The following is a 20,872-nucleotide window of genomic DNA, read 5'->3' on the forward strand; positions in this document are numbered from 1 at the left end:
GCAGCTTTAGGTCTCTATGCACACTTCCAAAAACAAATTGTCTATGGGATGGATCCTCAAGTGGGGCAGTCTCTGGATGGTCATTCCTTCAGTCTCTGCTCCAGACTTTGTCTCTGTAACTCCTTCCATGGGTATTTTGTTCCCCTTCTAAGAAGGAGTGAAGTATCCACACTTTGTTCTTCCTTCCTCTTGAGTTTCATGTGTTTTGCAAATTGTATCTTGGGCATTCTGAGCTTCTGGGCTAATATCTGCTTATCAGTGAGTGCATATCATGTGTGTTCTTTTGTGACTGGGTTACCTCACTTAGGATGATATCCTCCAGATCCATCCATTTGTCTATGAATTTCAAACATTCATTGTTTTTAATAGCTGTGTAGTACTCCATTGTGTAAATGTACCACATTTTCTGTATCCATTCCTCTCCATAAACAACCAAATCCAGACATTATTGCCCATAAGAGTTTGCTGACAGGAGCCTGATAAAGCTGTCTTCTGAGAGGCTCTCTCTGCCAGTGCCTGACAAATACAGAAGTGGATGCTCACAGCCATTTATTGAACAAAGCACAGGGTCCCCAATGAAGGAGCTAGAGAAAGTACCCAAGAAGCTGAAGGGGTTTGCAGCCCCATAGGAGGAACAATATGAACTAATCAGTACCCCCAGAGCTCCCTGAGACTAAATCACAAAGAAAACACATGGTAGGACTCATGGCTCTAGCTGCATATGTAGCAGAGGATGGCCTAGTTGGTCATCAGTGGGAGGAAAGGCCCTTGGTCTTATGAAGGTTCTATGCCCCAGTACAGGGGAATGCCAGGGCCAAGAATGGGAGTGAGTGGGTTGTGGAGCAGAGGGAGGGGGAGGGGATAGGGGATTTTCGAAGGGGAAACTAGGAAAGGGAACAATATTTGAAATGTAAATAAAGAAAATAATTTAAAAAAAGAATATCCTAAAAACAAACAAACAAACAAATTGTCTTGCAGGGTTACTTTCACTTCTGTGTCTCTCCGTGTGTGATTGTGTGTGTGTAATGTGTGTGTGTGACCAAAAATATTTATTTCCAACAATTATAATCTGAGACTCTGAGACTCTAGCAGGCCTTCCAGGCAGTAATTTCACAGAGGTCCCTGTAGCTAACTGCCGGAGGTGTTGTGTTCCTTGGACAGCTCACTCCAGGGTCAGTTGTGCATTGCATCTTTTTGCTCTACCAACACAACTGACAGCCTGCTCACCCTGGCCTTACTCCTTCCTTGTGTGGGAGATAAATCTTAAGCTGGGAGCCTCATTGAAACACCTATCTTTACTGTGAACCAGCAAGGTTGAGACGGTCTTAAGACTCCTAAAACATAGCCAAAACACACACACACACACACACACACACACACACACACACACACACACACAGACAGAGAGAGACAGAGACAGAGAGAGAGTTCAAAACAAACACAGGACATTGATGCAGGAAATTTTGATTGGCAATTACTAAATGTGACAACCTGGTCACACATCCCAGTTTGCATCCCATGTGAGCAAAGGGCACCCCGGAGGAGTCCCTCATTTGCAAAGTTGAAAAGCTGCCCAAACAGGCTTCAGGCCTGGGGAAAAGTTACTGCAAGGTAAATTGAGGCCAGGTACCTGAAGGTCAGGGGCCTGTGCACAGGTGGGTCAGCTCTGTCTGTCTGTCTGTCTGTCTCTCTCTCTCTCTTTCTGTGTGTGTGGGTGGTGGTGGTGGTGGCGTGTTTTCTTGAGCCTTTCTCCAGCTCCCCAAGTCCTCATACAACAGAAATAAGTATCCTAGAGGTCCAAAACTGGGGCCAGGATCACCTGCCACTACAGAACCAAGCCAGACAAAGCTGATTCCTCAGGAGAGGCTGGAATTCTCAAGAGCAGGCGTTGCCAGGGGACCACATCAGTGTTAGCAACCCGCCAGAGCCCCAGGGCCAGAATTTCCTAACCGCTGCCGACGGTTAAAGGCGCGTCTGTGGTGGGAGGAGAAGCCCAAGCCCGGGAGTAGCTCGGCCACACTGGAGGTCTCAGCCACAGCTGCCTTCACTTTCGTTTTCCGGGGATCCTGGGTGTGTGGTCACCGCGGTTTCGTTTCCGAGGCGTGGCGGAGGGCGCGGCCCGGGACACCCATGGCCCTAATAAGCCGCCCTCGAGCCCCACTGTGGTTCGGGCGACTGTCGCGGAGGCTGTGCGGGCGACACCAGGCCTGCATGGGGACCATGGCTCGGCCGCGGCGCTTCACTGTGGAGCTGCCTGATTGCTCCCTGACTCACTTCGTCCTGGGGGACGCAACAGACCACAGGGATGCACGCCTGGCAGAGCTGCTCGGGCCCCCGGGGCGCAGCTACGCGCTGTGTGTGCCCCTGGCTCCTGGCGAAGGCTGCGGGCCCCGGGTGCAGGCGGCCCGGGTGCACCAGCGCCTGCTGCAGCAGCTGCGCCGGGGTCCTTTACAGAGATGCCAGCTGAGCAAGCTGCTGGGCTATGGTCCGGGCGATCAGGCCGGCGAAGCCCAGCATGGCTTCCTGCTGCGGGACCCTAGCGACCACCCGGACACCCGGCGCGACTTGCTCCAGCTTCTGGGCTCGTGCCAGGAGGCGGCGCGCCCGCAGTTGGCCGAGTTCCAGGCCGACTCCCAGGGTTTGCTGTGGCAGCGTCTGTGGGAGTTGCAGGGAGACAGGCAGGTGCAGGTGGACTGCGCATGCGTCCTGCCGGCCCTGGAACCTCATCTGCACCCATTGCTGCCAGATCTGCTCAACTCTGCGGTGTTCCAAGACCGGGACGCGGCAAGGGCTGTCTTGGAGGAGGTAAGAGTTCTTTCCCTTGGGGACTGAGTGGAGCTGGGGACTCAGCACTTTGGTTGGCCAATCAAGTGCTTTCTGCTTGGTTTGTTTATTCTTATTCATGAGCCAGGTGGTGTAGGCAACACAGGTAGGCTCTGTGCTAGACACTGATGCTGCCTTCAATATTTCGTGTGTAGGTTTCTGTCAACTTACTGTCCCGTGCATCCAACACCTATCTGGCTGAGCAATGCTTTCTGCTAATACATTCATTCTCAAAAGCCTGCAGGGGGAGTAGAGAGTCCCCTGGAAATCAGGAGAAGGAAGTCAGCCAGATAAAGGGATAATTTGTTGGGCATTTGCTACCAATCTGGGATCTTGGGGTGCAGGACATGGTATGTGCATCAGAGAGTGTAAGAATTCAACTGGTTTGTGGGCCATATGTGGTCCCTCAACTGCTCAAGGTTTTTTTTTTTTTTTTGCTTTTATCCCCCCATATCCCCAACACACACATCCCTGTCATCTGTAAATGTTCCTGTGATGGAGGGACAAGGGATTTCTGGCAGAGTCTCCAGGAAAAAGCCTAAGATTGTGTTACACCCAAGCAGTGCTTGGGGCCTGCTGGTTTCTGTAGTTAATACGGTATTACAAATGGTGGGGCAGGGCTAGAGGATGGCAAAAAGCCCCTGGTCAGCCGGGCAGACGATCGGATGTCTGGCATTTGTCAATTACTCACTTTCAGCTCGTTTCTCCAACACTCTGCCTCACTTTTCTTAGTCCATAAGGTGGTAATAGCAGAAGCATTTACAGAGATTGACCAGTCTAATGCTTACAAAGCTCTTTGGAGTGTGCCTTGCTTCCAGGGAGCATGCCAGTGAATGAAAGTGGGCCTCAGATGAAGGTCTTAGGGGCATGGGATGTGGGGATGAACAGCGAGGAACTTCGGATTCTCAGCAGATACGGCTGCTGCAGCTTTAAGCACTTTTCTCAGCCTCTGGGCCTTCAGGAACAAGTGCGCATTTGCTGGTGGTGGGGAGGGTGCAGATGCGCTTGTCTATAGGGTGGTTCTAGTTCCCCAGGCCTCCTATGGCTCCTATGGCAACAGGATCTATTGCTCCACTGTGGCTGTGGCTGGAATGACATGTCTACTTGTCCTTCCCATAGGGTAAGCTGGCCAATGAAGGATTGAGGCTGTGTAACCTAGACATTTGCAGCCTTTTTGTGAGCCTGTCTCAACTTCTAAATACTAGGATCCCACGCTCTAGGCATTGTGTTCAATTTGGAACAGACCTCTCTAGCATTGGGCAGTGGTGTCTTTGGCAGATGCAGGTTCTCCAAAGCCCCAGCACTTCCTTGCTCATGCACAGGTTTTTTTTTTTTTTTTTTTTCTCCCTACAGTGCACATCCTTTATTCCAGAAGCCCGGGCAGTGCTTGACCTGGTTGACCAGTGCCCAAAGGAGATCCAGAAAGGGAAGTTCCAGGTCATTGCCATCGAAGGACTGGATGCCACTGGTAAGCAAACACTGCTTTGCAGTTTTCTGTCAATGCCACAGACTGAGCGGTTGCAGGAGGTCGTTCTTGAAATAATCAATTCCAGGCTGACCCTGGGACACAAGGACAAGTTAGTGGAGCTTTCCGAGGAGGGTCCTGCTCTGCTGATGTCTCCAGAAGACACCCAAGGCCATGCCCAAGCTGTATTCTAAGAACCAAGATTAGATCTAAGAGCACATTAGGTCATGTGGACAAGGAAGGGGGAAGCACTGACTGGGTGAGGTGCAGTGCTTTAGCCAACAAGTTACGTCCAGGAGCCACAGGGCACTGAGAGGCCTCCTCTTGGAGAAAACTGTGCGGTAGGGAGGAGGAGGGAATGGAGAAGCTTCCCAGGCTTCTCAAAAGGGGTCAGAGTATGGGGATGAGTTAACCTTGTAACCAGAACATTCAAGCCCAGGCAAAGGCTGGTGGTGATGGATGCTTCAGATGTCTCCTGAGTCACTTGGATGGATGCAGACTACTGGATTATAATTTTTTTTTTTGGTGGTTACATTGCTTCGTTTTTGTTTTTGTTTTGTTTGTTTGTTTGTTTTTGTTTTTGTCAGTTTGGCACAAATTAGAGTCATCTGTGCAGAGGAGACCTCAAATGAGAAAATGCCTTCATCAGATTGGCCTGTAGGAAATTTGGTAGAAACATTTTTGTTTTCTTGATTGAAGACTAGTGTGGGATGGTCCAGCCCACTGTTAGTGGTGCCACCCAGGGCAGAGGGTCCTGAGCTATGTAGAAAGCATGCTAAGCAACCCAGGAAGAGGAGTAAGCCAGTAAGCAACACTCCTCCATTGTCTCTGCTTTAGCCCCTGCCTGCTGGGCTCCTGCTTTGAATTACTAACCTGCCTTCCCTCAGTGATGGAGTGTGAGATGGGAGTTGTAAGGTGAAATACACTCATTTCTTCCTGATGATAGATTTGGTCAGTTGCAGTCACAGCAACAGAACACTAACTAGGGCCTCAGTACTGATGTTTGAATCTAGGGATTTCACATGCTAGGTAAGTGCTTGACCACAAAGCCACATCCCTGGTCCCAGACTGTTCTCTTTAATAACTTCAAAGGTCCATTCCTCATGGGACCTCTTGTGTTATTGGGGCAGGGGAATGGCTGTAGCTCACTGTCCTGGCTCTGCCTGCAAGTCATCAGGTGGGAGAAACAGTGTGAATTGCATTCAGCTGGCGTTCATCACTGATCAAAGATGTAGTCCTGGTTGTTTCAGCCACAGCTAGAAGGTTAACACAAGCTGTCCATCTTTCAGTGGGTATTTATTATTTTAGATAATTTATTTTGTACTTAGAGATAATTCAGATTCTGTAAGACAAACAAAACAAAACAAAACAACAAAAACCACACAACCTCACACCCCTGTGCGCACAGATGTGAAATTCAGAGAGTGATAACAAGGAGAGGAGAAAGGGTTGGCTGCTTCATCCTGGGTTCAGCCCCACCAAGGAGGCTCCATTACCTTCTCTATTGCTCAGTGACTCAATGAATACTCTGCTGTGGAACTGGGCATTCAGAACACGGTATATGTTGACCGTTTTCTCATAGCACACACAGCAGGTCAACACTGTCAGAATCTGTAAGAACAGTAAATGAGCAGTTGGAGATGAAACCTTGCTATTTTGAATGTTAAATATGATAGAGGGGAAAAGGCTGTAAGTGTAAACAGTTGGAGCTCAGGGAGGTCCAAGAACAGCATCTGTCTAGGGTAGATTATGCCTTATCATTGCAGTCCTGTGCTCCAGACATTGGCTGGGACATCTGAGATGGGCCCAGGAAGTGGCCCTGAACAGTGTGGCATCCAGGGCTATGCAAAGAGGAGAGCAGAGATAGACCTAAATATACCCTAAAGAAGGGACTTGACCTGCCAGACCGAGGAGCTCCAAATGCCAAGCAGAATGGAATGTCAAGCCCAGAGTAGCAAGAGTGGAGGGGGTGGCAGGGATAGCAGAGTGGCTTTTGGAGGAAAGTTGAGAAGTGGGGTTAGAGCAGGTGGAGAGAAGCAAGGCAGAAGGACTACAAGGCTGGAGCAGATGGATCTCTAGAGGAATGAGCAGAAGCAGCAGCAGAACGTGAAGGGGCCCAGAGGGAGGTGGAGAAAGGAGAATGTCTTAGTTAGATGTCTGATGTTTTATAAACACCATGACCAAAAAGCAACTCAGGGAAGAAAAGGTTTATTCCATATGATAGCTTACAGCCCATCATGCAGGGAGGTCAGGGCAAAACTCAAATAGAATCCTGGAAGTAGAACCCGAAGCAGAGGCCATTGAAGGCATGCCACTTACTGGCTTTCTCCTCTAGACTTATTCAGCCTGCTTTCTTATACAACCCAGGACATTACAGGTTGAGGACCTTTGCTCTTCCTTGGTTAATAGGTTAATGTTAACCTTTGAGAGTACCATGGCCAGTTTCAGCTAGGAAGTGTTCTGCTCTGTTTATATAGGAAAGACCACACTGACGCAGTCGGTGTCAGAGTCTCTCAAGGCTGTCCTCCTACAGTCGCCACCCCCCTGTATCAGCCAGTGGAGGAAGATCTTTGATGATGAACCTACTATCATTCGAAGAGCCTTTTATTCTTTGGGCAATTATCTCGTGGCTTCTGAAATAGCTAAAGAATCAACCAACTTTCCTGTTATTGTAGACAGGTGGGTAGCAAGATGCCTTCTCCCTAAAATGTGACTCACTCTCTTCTGCATATATATCCAGGTGCTCAACTGTGAACATGTGTTATGATTACAAGAGGAATACTGTCTATGATTTATTAACTGTCTGCATCATGTTAATACCTGGAATAGTGCCTTGGGTAGGTCAGAATCAGTTTCTGCAGTTTAAGTAAGGAACATGGATCTTACAATTTGGGTCATGGGCTGGAGAGGTGGCTTAGTGGTTAAGAGCACTGACTGCTCTTCCTGATGTCCTTGAGTTCAATTCCAAGCAACCACATGGTGGCTCACAACCATCTCTAATAGGATCTGATGCCTTCTTCTGGTGTGTCTGAATAGAGTGACAGTGTACTCATATACATAAGATAAATAAATAAATAAATAAAATCTTTTAAAGAAAGGTTAGGCCATAACTTACAGACATTATTCTTCTTACCAACATAATCAACAACAACCTCTAGGCTAATGCAGTGGGCTTATCCTGTGGACTCCACTGTGTTCTTTGCCTTTCTGAGAAGTTCCAAAACTATTAAAAATGGGAACTTAAAAATGCAGACAATAATAGGATTTGCTGTGATCACTCAGCCTAAACGGTCACTCAGCCTTGGAAAATCTTCAAACCTGGGAACAACTTTATTTTCCTTGAGAACTTAAGTTTCTATGGTAAGTACGTAATATAGGTGATTCTCCTTTGATGTCAGATATGAAGCTTTGCATTCTTTCACTTTATATTAGAATAAATAATCTGATTGCAACAAAGGCCTGGGGGTGCTTTCACTAATAACCCTTTACATGTGGGTCTGTGGAGGCCTCACAATGCTCACTAAATCCTGAGTAATTTGGGTAACTTAAAGTTGTATATATAATGCTTAGCACCTCCGTCCCCTTTGCTCTGAGTCATTCTCAACCATGGTTACCGTTGATTCTAGGACCTTATGTCTGTATCACAGATGAACATTTTCCAGCATGTGTTGAGTCTACCACTAGGCAATAGCAATTTCTCAAGGAAACCACATCCCTCTTGACTGATCCCAAGTTTATGGTCAACCAGGTCATATCTAGACCAAGACTGACTAGCTATGGGTGTATCTTGTATCTCAACATTTTTACCTTTTCCTTGCTTAATATTGACACTCATGTCAGTACCCTCAAGGACCAAGCTAAGAATACAGGTCCCTCTGTCTTCCTGGTTTGACTATAGTGACAGGAACCCCTTTCCTGCTGTTCACTGTTGGTTTTGGTGACAGCACCTGGACAAGATTTGTTGGGACACACAGAGTTGAGCCCCATTCTAGTAATATCATAATTTTACGTATCTATTAGTTAATATTATCCATTGATATATGTATGCATGCATCAATTCCCATGAAGAATATTAATTATTGCATAGTAATAAACGCCATTCATTAACAGACACGAGGAATACTCACTTATTGCAAACTTACCATGTGCTGGTTTTGTAGTTTTCAGGTTTGAGAATACAGAGGTAACTAAGAAACATTGCCTACTAAAGGGATGCAAGCTCCAGGGGTGGGGGAGATAGGATCTCACACCTGAAACAATAGCTGTGGACCCCAATAAGCAGTACCTTAGTAGAGTCTCCTCCTGCGTATGGGGAGCTGAAGGAGGAACATAGATTCTGTATGGGGCCTTCATGGAGCAGAACTGTGAAGGCAGAGAAGGGACTTTGCTATTTGATGGTATCACCCTTGCTTGGAGACAAGGTGTGAAGATGGTCCATGGTCCAAGCTGGAAGAAAGGTCCATACCTCACAAGGAGACAAAACCCTTTTCTGTAGGCTGTGGATAGCTGATGGAATCCTCAAAATAGTGCGCTGGACTTCTTTCCATTTATGACCATGGCTGTCTCTACTGGGGGATGCCTGACTTGGTCTCCTCTCTGCTTAATTACCACTGCACAGTCAGACAAGTAGACATTTGTGAAGAGATGAGGGGTCTTGTAGCTTCCATTCCTGAACATGGATTTCATGGGTAATCTGAATTTGGCACAGTATGGGAACTTCTCAGGCCTCCCGTATTTTTTTTTTATTTATTAGGTATTTTCTTCATTTACATTTCCATGTTCTCCCAAAAGTCCCCCCTCCCCTCCCCCCCTCCCCACCCACTCCCATTCTTGGCCCTGGCGTTCCCCTGTACTGAGGCATATAAAGTTTGCAAGACCAAGGGGCCTCTCTTTCCACTGATGGCCGACTAGGCCATCTTCTGCTACATATGCAGCTAGAGACACAAGCTCTGGGGGTACTGGTTAGTTCATATTGTTGTTCCACCTATAGGGTTGCAGACCCCTTTAGTTCCTAGGGTACTTTCTCTCGCTCCTCCATTGGGGGCCCTGTGATCCATCCAATAGCTGACTGTGAGCAGGCCTCCATATTTTACTAGCTCAGGATATAGCATTAAATACAAAGACACTGCTGAGCAGGTCTATCATCCCCACCTCACAGCTACACAGAAGTTAGTGTACTAAAGGGCTCGAAGGGTTCTTAGGGTATATTGTAGTTTTAATTGAATATATGACTTCATGACTAGTCCACCTTTATTACTGTTGTTGACTCTGAGTTTTGTGTTTTCTACATAAACAAACAAACAAACAAAAAACAACTATCCAAATATATTTCACTTGTGCGGTGCTGAGAAGTCTTTCAGCAGAGGCAGCCTGGTTTGACTGTTGCCCTCAAATGGTATTTTAACTCCTTCCAAAGAGGAGACCTCATTGCTGCCTTGTTTCTCAGGTACTGGCATAGCACAGCCACCTATGCCATAGCTACTGAGGTGAGTGGAGGCCTACAGTATCTACCCCCTGCCCACCACCCTGTGTACCAGTGGCCAGGGGACCTGCTGAAGCCTGACTTGGTCCTGCTGCTGACTGTGAATTCTGAGGAGAGAGTGCGGAGACTGCAGGACCGGGGCCAGGAGAAAACTAAAGAAGAGGCTGAACTTGAGGCCAATAATGTGTTTCGTCAGAAGTAAGTGTCCCTGGGGTGATATGAGTAGTCAAAGTCCCTGCCATCTCTGAGATAAGATCCGAATTGCTTTAGGATGTGAGTGAAGGGCACAGTTCCTGTGCTTCTAGTAAGAGAGACAATGTCCTCTAAGCCATTCTAGTCCCTGTCTCTGTGCTTGTTATCATCTGACATTTGCCTTGCCACTTGAAAACAGTGGGGTTTCTATGCCAGCAATAGTGGGACCTTGATTAAGACCCATAGTTTCAGGGTTAGGGACATACTCCCCATGAGCCACGGGCTTGCTGTACAAGCAAGAGGACTTGGGTTTGACCTCCAGCATCTGTCTTAGTCAGTATTCTACTGCTGTGAAGAAACACCGTGACCAGGGCAAATCTCATAAAGGAATGCATTTGACTGGGGCTGGCTTACAGTTGAGAGGTTTAGTCCATCATTGGCATGGCAGGAAGCATGGTGGCATGCGGGCAGACATGGTGCTAGAGACAGAGGTGAGAGTTCTACATTCAGATCCATAGGCAGGCAGCAGGAAGAGAGAGACCCTGGGCCTGGCTTGTGTTTCTAATACCTCTGAGTATAAACTGATAAGAAAGGATCAGGATACATGATTGGCAAGGCTGTCAGTAATTAAGCATCACTGCGGACATCATCCTTCATTGAACAAACCCCACTGAATAGGTTTAGAGGCAGCGATGGCTTCCAAGTTGAGTTAGATGGGGTTTTGCTCCAAGTTGCAATAACAAGGTAAGAAAGTTGCTTTTTCAGGATGAATTGGGTGGGAGAGGAGACTGACTTCTTCCCTCTCTCTTTGCCTTCAGGGTGGAAATGACGTACCAGCGTATGGAGAACCCAAGCTGCCATCTGGTGGATGCCAGCCCCTCGAGAGAGACAGTCCTGCAGAAGGTTTTACAGCTGATCCAGAGTTCTGGTCGTTAATTGTAGATGTTCTGGCCAGGTTCCTCATTACACCAGAGGAGCTGTGTGATGCACTGAAACCCATCACTTGCCATGTGGCTTCTTAGATTTAGCGGGTATGAGCATATTTGGTGGAACAAATTGGAGAGTGAGCAGTTTGCTTTCCTTCTGACTGACCGAGCCAGCTGCGACTGCTGATTCATTTCTGCCTGGCCATGTACCAACTTCTTGGGATATATTTTAACACCCCAACTTTCTGATCCAGTGGTGAGCCAGCTGCAGGACTTCCTGCAGCTGGAAGCTAAGGATGTCAGTTTTGGCCCGCACTGATCAATTGTGATGAGCTAGCATCATTTGTTTTTATCCCAAGCCCTATAACTAAGGATTATCACAGAGCTGGCTATCCGAGGACATTCCTTTGGAGCTATTCATGGGTGGAGACACTTGGAAAGAAGCCATTGCTCTTACTTCAGAGGATCAAAGAACACCTTGGACAGTGCCCTGAGTGAGCACCTCAGCATTGATAGATGTGTTCCCCTGAACTGCAAGTGCTGCAAACCCCTCTTGTTCTCTTTTGCGTGTCTGTATCTGTATTCCGTTTCTCAGCTCTGCAATCCTGTTCTAAGTGTAATGAGCAGGCTGCACTGATCGGGATGCGCTGCACACCAATTTGTTTCTGTTGATGTTTACATCATGCATTTCCTTAGTGTAGGAACTGTGTGTGAGTCACTCACACAAACCGAGGCCAAGGAGCTAAATGTAGCGTTTGCTCAATGTTTTCACTACACAAATTTAATTTATCTTAATAAGCACCGTGGATTCTGGAACGAGACTTCGTAGTAAATTATCATGCACTTTGAATGTCTTCTGATTGCATGTGAAGTCAGCTTCGAGGGCTCTTTAGATAGAGAATAGAGCTGCGGAGGAGAAGCCTGGTGGCTCTGTAGCCTTGGCTTAGTCATTTAACGTTGACAATGTCAGTAGTTTGATCTGAAAGGGGGAAGTTGGTGGAACTATAGAAATATTTACTTGGGAGGCTGAGAAAGGAGAATTGAAAGCTCTACGTGTAAGTTCAGAACTAGCCTGGGCAGTGTAGTAAGACCTTGTCTCAAGATAAAAAACTACAAAGAGGACTAGGGGTGAAACTCCATAGTAGAACATGGTATTAAATATTCTATCCCTGGGTTCAGAATCTGGGGTACATTCCCAGTACCATAAGAAGAAAAATATAAACAGAAAAACAAACAACTAAACAATAAAAGGAATTAAGTCAGATTTGGTCACAAGAAGGTGGCTGGACCAGACTATTATTTAACATTCCAGTTCAAATGTTGATGCCTCTCTACATCATTTTTGATCCCACATCCCATTTCTTAAGAAAAATCTGTTCCCAAGTAACTATATTAAATTATATGAAAGCCTTCTAAGGTTTACCCTAATCTTAAACTATAATAAGATTTAATATTAACATGTCAATATTTTTCACCTTGGGACTATGTATAACTTATAAATAATGTGTCCATGTATATAGATATATTCTTTGCTTCTGTTAAACATATTTTTAAGCTGATAAATAACATTAAGGCTCTCTGTAATGTGGCAGCTAATTCCACAAAGGGTTTTGTTCAAGCCTCTCTGAGATGATTGCACCAGAGGCTGAAAAGTCATAATGCTTTCTTCATGAAACCTGACAGTGAATAAACTTGCTCTGACATTCCTAACCCTGTTTGTCATCATTGCTGAGTGACACACTTGTCGGAATATCTCCCTGCAAGTTCATCTTTCCTTAGTCAAAGGTTCTTATGTATGTGAGAAAGTGGAGGCTGTGAGTTTGGCGCTGAGTGGACTCTGTGGTCAATGGACTTTGGTGAGGGAGGATTTGTTTTGACCATTATTTTCACGCTACAAAATATCAAAAGGATTTTAAAAATTCCATTCTCTGTCCAACTGATCTGTAGATGACTTACATTTGATAACTCAGGGGCTCCCACCAAGATGCATAGCTCTTCTCACTGTACGGTGAGCCGTATTCTTATTCCATAATACTTTCTTTCATGCTTAATAATGGCAGTTCATCATAGCACATGGCGGCTAAAACTACAGAACCCTGGTCTGAGTTTGTCATGCACTTAGATGTGTCTGACTGGTTGGGTCTGGTAGAAGGAACATGATGGCTATCAAGTGGATATGGCTCCCTTTTCCTTCTGTCCCTGCTGTGTTCAGATAGTAGCTGGGAGAAAATCTCCAGCGGGGAGCAGGATAGGTGTAGGTGTGTGGAGTGAAAAGATCTTTGCTGCTCAGGGGTACACAAAATAGATGGGAAGTAATGCCCATAGGTTTCATGTACCTAAGGTGTAACTTACTGTGGTTTGCTCCTCCACACTCATGTACCCCACTTTCCTACTGTGCTAATTAATATTGATTGACAACTTGACAGGATCTAGAATCATCCAGGATACAGATCTCTGGTCATGTATGTAGGGGAGGTACTTGAGGCAAGCAGATCTACTGTTAACAATGGTAGCATTATTTCTTCGAATGGGATCCTGGGCTGGCTGAAAAGGGGAAAATGAGTTAAGTACTAGCACTCATTGGCCTCTGCTTCCTGACTGCAGATGCACTGCCACCTCACTCTTCTCCCCTGCCTTTCCACCAAGATGAACCATACATATTCAACTATGAGCTGAGATGAGTTTTTTCTTTGCTAAGTTCCCCCTGTCTAGTATTTTGTCTCAACAATGGGAAAAGTAACACAGACCCCTGTTAACAGTCTTAAATGGAAGGAAGCACAGGCTCCTAGACATGATTGCATGGCTTGGAACCCCTTGAAGCTATGTGAGCTTCGGAATGTGGTCTGGCTGGCGATGTGTGACCAACAGGTACTGATAATGCCACTCCAGGACTGTTGTTTGTACAGAGCATGCTTGGGTCTGTAATGTTTCTCTGTCTTTTGCTGGTTAGAAGACAATCAGAACTTTGGCTTGAGAGAGGAAAGTTCGAGGTGAGGTGACAGAGTGCATCTACCAGCCAGGACTGTTTACCCTTGAGCTCTATGGGAGACCAGCACACATTGTATCAGGTAAAGTCTCTCTCTCACACTGTATCATATTAAGTCTCTCTCTCTCTCTCTCTCTCTCTCTCTCTCTCTCTCTCTCTCTCTCTCTCTCTCTCTCTCTCTCTCTCTCCCTCCCTTCCTCTCCCCTTGATCTTATTTTTTATCACACAGCAAATTGTCTTCCTTTTGAACATATACCCAATTTGCATTCATTTATTCTACAGTGAGTTTGTATATCAGACCTCTCAGTTGCCTCAAACATTATAACTCATATAATAAATATATCAAAATGCTTTTGATATGCACTAGGCACTTGTGAAGAGAGATGATAGGAGAAGCAGCCTGCCTAACAGAATGGATGACTAAGCTTAGCTTTGGGAACTGGATGGTCCTCCTTCAAACTGACTTTAAGCATGCCCATTTTGCACTGTAGATAAAAAGATGTTGCACAGAAGAGTCCGAAATTCATGTTTGTCTCTTCCCGGTGTGCTCTCTGGATTTATGCCAGTATTATACTGATGTTTATTTTCATCCTTGATGTGACATTGATTTCCTCAATCTTTTCAATCTCTTATATATCAAAGCACTAAAGTCAAGATGTAAACATGCTTCTGATTGAGAATGATTTGTTGCTTTCTTTCTCTACATCATGTTCTCCCATCTTTTCTGTATTCTATAATGACACAATGTAATTTACAAAAAATGTTATCGTTTGGAAAGCATGCCTTCTCAAATCATCTGCAATAGTTGAACTTCCTGGGCATGGCAGGTGACTACTCCAGAGGAAACAGGGAAATATTCTGCAGGAAGATTCTATAAGAGGAAGTCAAAAGAGGCATATTCTAAAATGTACATGGAAGAAATGTGTGGTAAACTTGAGTGTCCCTGGCTTTTATCTGACTGACATGTCAATATCTGCTTTGTTTGCTGACTGGAGTCCAGTAGAAAACTCATAGACCTGTAAGTATGGACTGATCCCAGTAGAAAGTAAGAGAGCAAGATTGTAAAAGCCAAAAAGCCACTTGTGTATTAATTAAATGAATTTGGTAAGACTTGGAACTACCTAGGCAATATCTCTCCAAGTGTCCGTATGAAGTCACTTTCAGTGAGGCTCCAGTGAGGGGAGAAGGCTCCTCTCTGTCTGGGCAGAACCTTTCTCCAGTTGCCCAGATATGCAGAGGTCCAAGAAAAAAGCCATGTTGCCTGGATGCCTTTACTCCTTCATGAGTGAGTGCTTCTAACTCTGCCATTGTCATCCCCAGCTGGTGTGAGATGGAGGCTTCTTCAGCCTTCCAGTGTGCACTAAATACAAGTGTCTCTTGAGGAATCTTCCGGGTCTTCGTCAACAAACCGGGACTGCTGAGACATGCTACCTTTTGGAGGCTCAGCTGCCACCAGGCTCTCAGCTTCTTCAGCATGCAGATGGCCACGGTTGAACTACCCAGCTCCTACTGTGTAAATCAATCCAATAAATATTTTACACACACACACACACACACACACACACACACACACACACACACACACCCTATATATTCTATTGATTCTGTTTTTCTGGAGAATTCTGCTTACTACATGTGTGAAACCCTGATTTTTATATATGTACTTTAAATTTCAATCTAATCGACAAAACATACATGAGGCATGTCTGGAGATCATGTGAAGTTTGTGATTTATATTGAAATTTAGTTAAGTGCATATACAAAATCAGATTTCCCACATGTGTTAAGCAGGGTTCTTCAGAAAAACAGAACCAATAAATGTGTGTGTGTGTGTGTGTGCAGAATATTTATTGGACTGATTTACAGTAGAGGGGCTAGCTCGATATTACTGAGTGACTGAGTGGATATTATATAGTGGATTTTTTACCATGTAGAATAACAGACCACTGATGAATTGAGTTATTAGCTGAACAAATGAGCCAAGCGTGCCAATGCCACACCCTACTCTAAACTCTCCAGCTAATGGGCTTCCCTTCCTGCAGATTCTGATTCCTATATAACCCTGCCATTTTGGTCATGCTATCTCTTCACCCCTCTCTCTCGGTCCTCTCTTTTGTCTTCCTCTCTCTTCTCTTCCTTTCGCTCTTCCCATCTCTCTCCTTTCATGGCCTGCTTCAGTCTTCTACTTTATCTTTCTATTCTGGACACTTCCAGATGCCTCTAGCTGTACTCTACCTCCTATCTGCAATAAAAATAAAAATACCTTTCCTCTCAACAATACCTTGGAACGGTCATGTCCTCACTTTGTACAGTGAGCTCCCACATTCATATCTCTCGCTCTCCCCCTTCTCCTCCCCCTCCTCCCTCTCTCTCTCCCCCCTCTCCCCCCCCACCTCTCTTTCTCTCTCTCTCTCTCTCACACACACACACACACACACACACACACACACACACACACACACACTTTGGCTTGCTCAATACTTAATAAACTCTATCAGCCAAAACCAAAACCATGGCTATCACAGATCATTGTCTGGATCCAATGCTTTTCCTCTCAGATACTGAGAGGTACAACTTTCTTTCTTTTTTTAAAATTTTTAATATTTTTTATTACGTATTTTCCTCAATTACATTTCCAATGCTATCCCAAAAGTCCCCCATACCCTTCCCCCCACTTCCCTACCCACCCATTCCCATTTTTTTTTTTTTTTGGCCCTGGCGTTCCCCTGTACTGGGGCATATAAAGTTTGTGTGTCCAATGGGCCTCTCTTTCCAGTGATGGCCGAGTGTAACACAGACAACGGAAATTTTCACTAGCACCAAAAATACAAACAGCCCTCTGAATTCAGTGTATGCCATTCTCTAGAAATGGGCTATGATTCTTATACCACCACATCTCTGCTTATCTTTGGAGGTTTTGGAAGGAGGCTTGGATGACTGTTATAACTCATGTCAGTTTTGAGTTGGTTTAGATTGAGTTTTCCCCTCACTCTAGGTCACATTTTTCTGCCTGCTTTTGGATGCTATCCATTCTAAATGTTACCTTGTTAGGTAACAGATATTGCTTTTTTCTGTAACAATTTCTCAGCTTGGTGTATTTTGGGCTCATTAGAAGAGATGGATCCATCTGAATGTTGCATTTAAGATTTGTTAGATGGTACTAGTAGTTTACCAAGAGTTAACTGCTCCCAACCCCATGCTGAGGCAAGCCTCTTGTAGTATTCTAGCAGATCCTAAATGGATCCTACAGTCTTTTGGTTTAGTCAGAGGTGCTGTCTTAGTTCTGTGTACATGCTGGATTCTGTTGTCTCTAATATTCAGAATTTTCCTTTTTCTGGCAGAACCAGACTGCTCTCTCTGTCTTGAGGAGCCCTTATGTGGGTTCTGAATAACTCTTGCTTTTTCTGGTTTTTCTTTCACAAGCTCCAGCTGCCTTGGTCTTGTCTAGTTATTGCAGAATGTCAATCTCCTGGAAAGCTTATTATCTTCGTGTCTTGCAAGTAATATGCTTGTCTGAAATTCTAGTAATATTTGTCAACTGCTTGTGATTAAGGGGTATGGCAGTACAATGGCATGAAACTATTTCTTACATTTTAAGAAACTGGAACTTACTCTGGACCTCACAGCCAGAGTTAATAATATACCTTGTGATCACTTAAGACTTAAGACTGTCATCCTACTGTGTGCTCACCCTGTTTGTTTACATGGCCTTTAAGAGAGCAATGCAAAAATCAACCTTATTTGCCTTGCATTTTCCATGAAATCAACTAAATCTAATAAATAGCTGCAATCCCCAGTTACATTCTCTTCTGTGCCCCAGACCTTGAGCAATGCATGTGTGTTACAATAATCATTTGCTGGAACTAGCAAATAGAGGTTGAAAGCAGTCTTACAAAATAAATCCACAACACAATTGTTGAATGCAACGTAAGGACATTGCTTGACAAACAGTGATGTTTGTAATACTGTTTGTTGTCTGGGTTGGCCAGGGTCAGTTGGAGCAAACGACTTAATCCCTTGTAAAATTATTCAAGATTTCTGGAAAGTGTCCCTTGTTCCTTCCCTGTGATGTGTTTTATGGTATTCCATAAAGACAGAGCAAAGCCCTTTGTTAGGGACAGACAAACTCAAATACACATAGACGGAGGGACCAAGTCATGCTTTCAGCTAAGCATAGATTCAGACGCGTACAGACAGAGAGGATGGAAGGCATAGGGGAAGTGAAGGAGGGAGTTCATATCTGGGCTTACTCTTGATGAAATGACACCAAGGGCAAGTGCTTGGATTTCTTTCTGGCATGTTATCATTGATTTGGAGTTTATTACTAATGCATTCAAGCCAACTGCAAAAGGGATGAAGAAAGCCTTCCCATAGTGTCTCACTTTTATGACTACAACTCTCTTCTTTCATATCTTTACATGGGACACCTAGATGACCCTGTCTAACCTCCATTTATCCTGTCCACTCTCTATAGTCTTGCTACAGTGCATCCGTGTAGAACACCTTTGATCCTTCCCAGGTCAAACAAACCTATTAGAGCAGCTGTCAGGTAGATTCTTCCAGGCTGATTAAATTTTACTTTTTTTTTCTTTCAGCTTTTAGGAACTTTATTTTCCTCCCACCTTTTTCCCTTTGCTCAGGCGTCTGCACAGCAGCTCAGGACCACTCAGTGGTGGCTCCAACCCACTCGGTGGCCTGTGCCGTGGGAGCTGCTGATCAATCCTTAGTGGCTAGCTGCGCACTCCAGTCTTCCGTGGGGAACTGCTGGATGGGCACAGAGGGAACCTGCATACCCTCAGACCAGTCGGCCACCTCAGGCTGAGCAGCAGTGAACTCAGGAGCTGGTGTGGTCCATTCACCCAGGAATTCCTTCTTGGTCACAGCCTTCTCAGCAACAGCCTGCTCCTCCTTCCCAATCTCCTCTGGATCTCGGTAGAAGTAAAGATCAGGCATGACCTCCCATGGGTGCTCACGGGAGATCGTACCTCGCATGCAGAGTACTTCCCTGGCCAGCATCCACCACATCAGATCCACTGAGTGAGCTCCCTTGTTGTTGCATGGGATGGCAATGTCCACATAGCTCAGGGGAGATTCTGTGTTACACAGAGCAATGGTGGGCAGGTTGATATAAGAGGCCTCTGTGAGTGGCTGATGGTCAGCCCTGGGATTGGTCACCACTAGAAGCCGTGGCTCCCTGAAGGCTGCTTATAGATCTGGTAAATGAAGGTCCCAGGCGTGAAGCGGCCAGCAATTGGAGTGGCTCCTTGTGGCAGCAGCAAACTTCAGCACAGCTCTCTGGCCAGTGTTCCTGGAGGAGATGACGCTGACGTCAGCAGAGTTCTCAATGGCAACAATAGCTCAGTCTGTGAGCAACAGCTTCTCCCAAGTCCTCTCCAGATTTATGATGTAGATACCACAGCTTTTCCTTCTGTAGATGTACTGCTGCATCTGAAAGTCAAGGTTGGTGCCACCTAAGTGGGTTCCGGCAGCAAGGAATTTGAGGACGTCTTCCTCCTTCATCCGCAGGACGTCAAGGGCTCCGGACATTGTATAAGTTTCCCTTTAAGTTACTATGGGAATCAAGAACAACGCCGTATGGACCCATCCCCGGGTAGCGCGGAAAGCTAGGTTTTACTTTTGAAAAGAAACTTTCCAAGCTGAGAGTGTAATTCACTTGGTAGAATGCTTGTCTAGCATGGAGAAAAATCCCTGGGTATCGCTCCCCAATGCTGCACAAAACAGCTACTGTGCTGCATGCCTGTAACCCCAGTACCCGGAGGTGGAAGCAGGAGGATCAGAAGTTTAAGGTGTGAGCAAAAACTTGGCAAAAGAAGCTGTGTCTGGCTATGCACAAAAAACCTCCTAGAAGATGTCTGTCTGCAGAGACCGGCACACTGATTAGAACTTCAGGACTGTGGAGAGTCTGGAATTTTTGTACGTTCAGATGCTAATTATGGTATCCTGGACTAGTTGTAGTTTTCGGGAATAGCCATTTCTTGCCTCATTCTGTATCTAAACTAAAACCATATGATAAATTAAATATAATAGAAATAGTATAAATAAATAAATAAATAAAATATCTCTTTGAAGCTATTAACTTAGAGGGACACTAGCTTGTACCAATCCAAGAGCTGAATGTGTCACCATCTAGCATCTTGGGCCTATCCAAAAGTTTCCTTCATTTCCCTGTATCTGCCTCTCTGGTATACCCACCAATGTATTTTGAATTCACTTTGATTTATGCCTTTCTTTGTTCTGTAACACTGTAAAAATCCTATGAAATTGTATCTGTATTGGAACACGGAGTTTGGGGTAACCTAAATCTGTGTTTCTAGGCCATGGTCAATCATAAATGGCTCCAGAATAAACTGTCTCTTATTCCCTTTAAGATGAGAGTGGTGGCTTTTATGTCAATAAAGGTAGGTTCGGACTACATAGAAAGCTCTATGCTTGAGACTCTCAAAATGAATGAATGAGTGAATGAATGAATAAATAAAAGAGTTCCTAGCATGGCAATTACAGGACAGCCGAGTATGAATGTCTTCAAGTCCTGATGTCACTATGTGTCACTCTTTGCTCCTGTCCCTTTGTATCCTCTCAAATTGCAAGGAGCAGAAAAGCTCCCTCAGTGGGGAGGCAGACATATCCTCACTATGGTCTTCTTGTAGTGTTTATAGTTTTGTGAGATAAACCCAGGCCGGGGTAAATGACTTGGTTTGGGGTGTCAGCCAAGATCCCAGAGACTTAGAAGAGACCCATCTAGGATATGCATCAGGCATTGAAAACTAAGTGGAAACTCGCATCTCCCTGTACCACACTCTGATAGGTGCATTCTTGCTTCCTAGAGCGCTAAACTCTGCCCAGCTAGTCTTTCTAGTCTGCCTCACTCGCATGCTTTGTGATTTCCGCACAAGAGCCAATTTTAAGACACAGAAAGGGATAAACTAAATTAGCAAACTCTCTCTTCAGCCTGCATGGGTTGTATTTCATGGCCATGC

General features: G+C 45.2%; 1 protein-coding gene and 1 pseudogene across 1 annotated transcript; one reads left to right on the top strand and one right to left on the bottom strand.

The window, feature by feature from the left end:
• The first annotated feature begins 1,930 nt into the window (after positions 1-1,930).
• Positions 1,931-12,598, top strand: Cmpk2 (cytidine/uridine monophosphate kinase 2). The gene is made up of 5 exons (XM_021179025.3): positions 1,931-2,805; positions 4,177-4,291; positions 6,766-6,967; positions 9,735-9,968; positions 10,781-12,598. The coding sequence occupies exons 1-5, from the start codon at positions 2,131-2,133 to the stop codon at positions 10,896-10,898; spliced, it is 1,344 nt and encodes a 447-aa protein (XP_021034684.1). The 5' UTR covers positions 1,931-2,130; the 3' UTR covers positions 10,899-12,598.
• A 5,909-nt stretch (positions 12,599-18,507) lies between these two features.
• Positions 18,508-19,421, bottom strand: LOC110307164 (small ribosomal subunit protein uS2 pseudogene; annotated as a pseudogene).
• Between the last annotated feature and the right edge of the window lie 1,451 nt (positions 19,422-20,872).

This window comes from Mus caroli, unplaced genomic scaffold (genome assembly GCF_978045245.1).
Source record: "Mus caroli unplaced genomic scaffold, Mus_caroli_1 scaffold_14, whole genome shotgun sequence".
Lineage (NCBI taxonomy): Eukaryota > Metazoa > Chordata > Mammalia > Rodentia > Muridae > Mus > Mus caroli.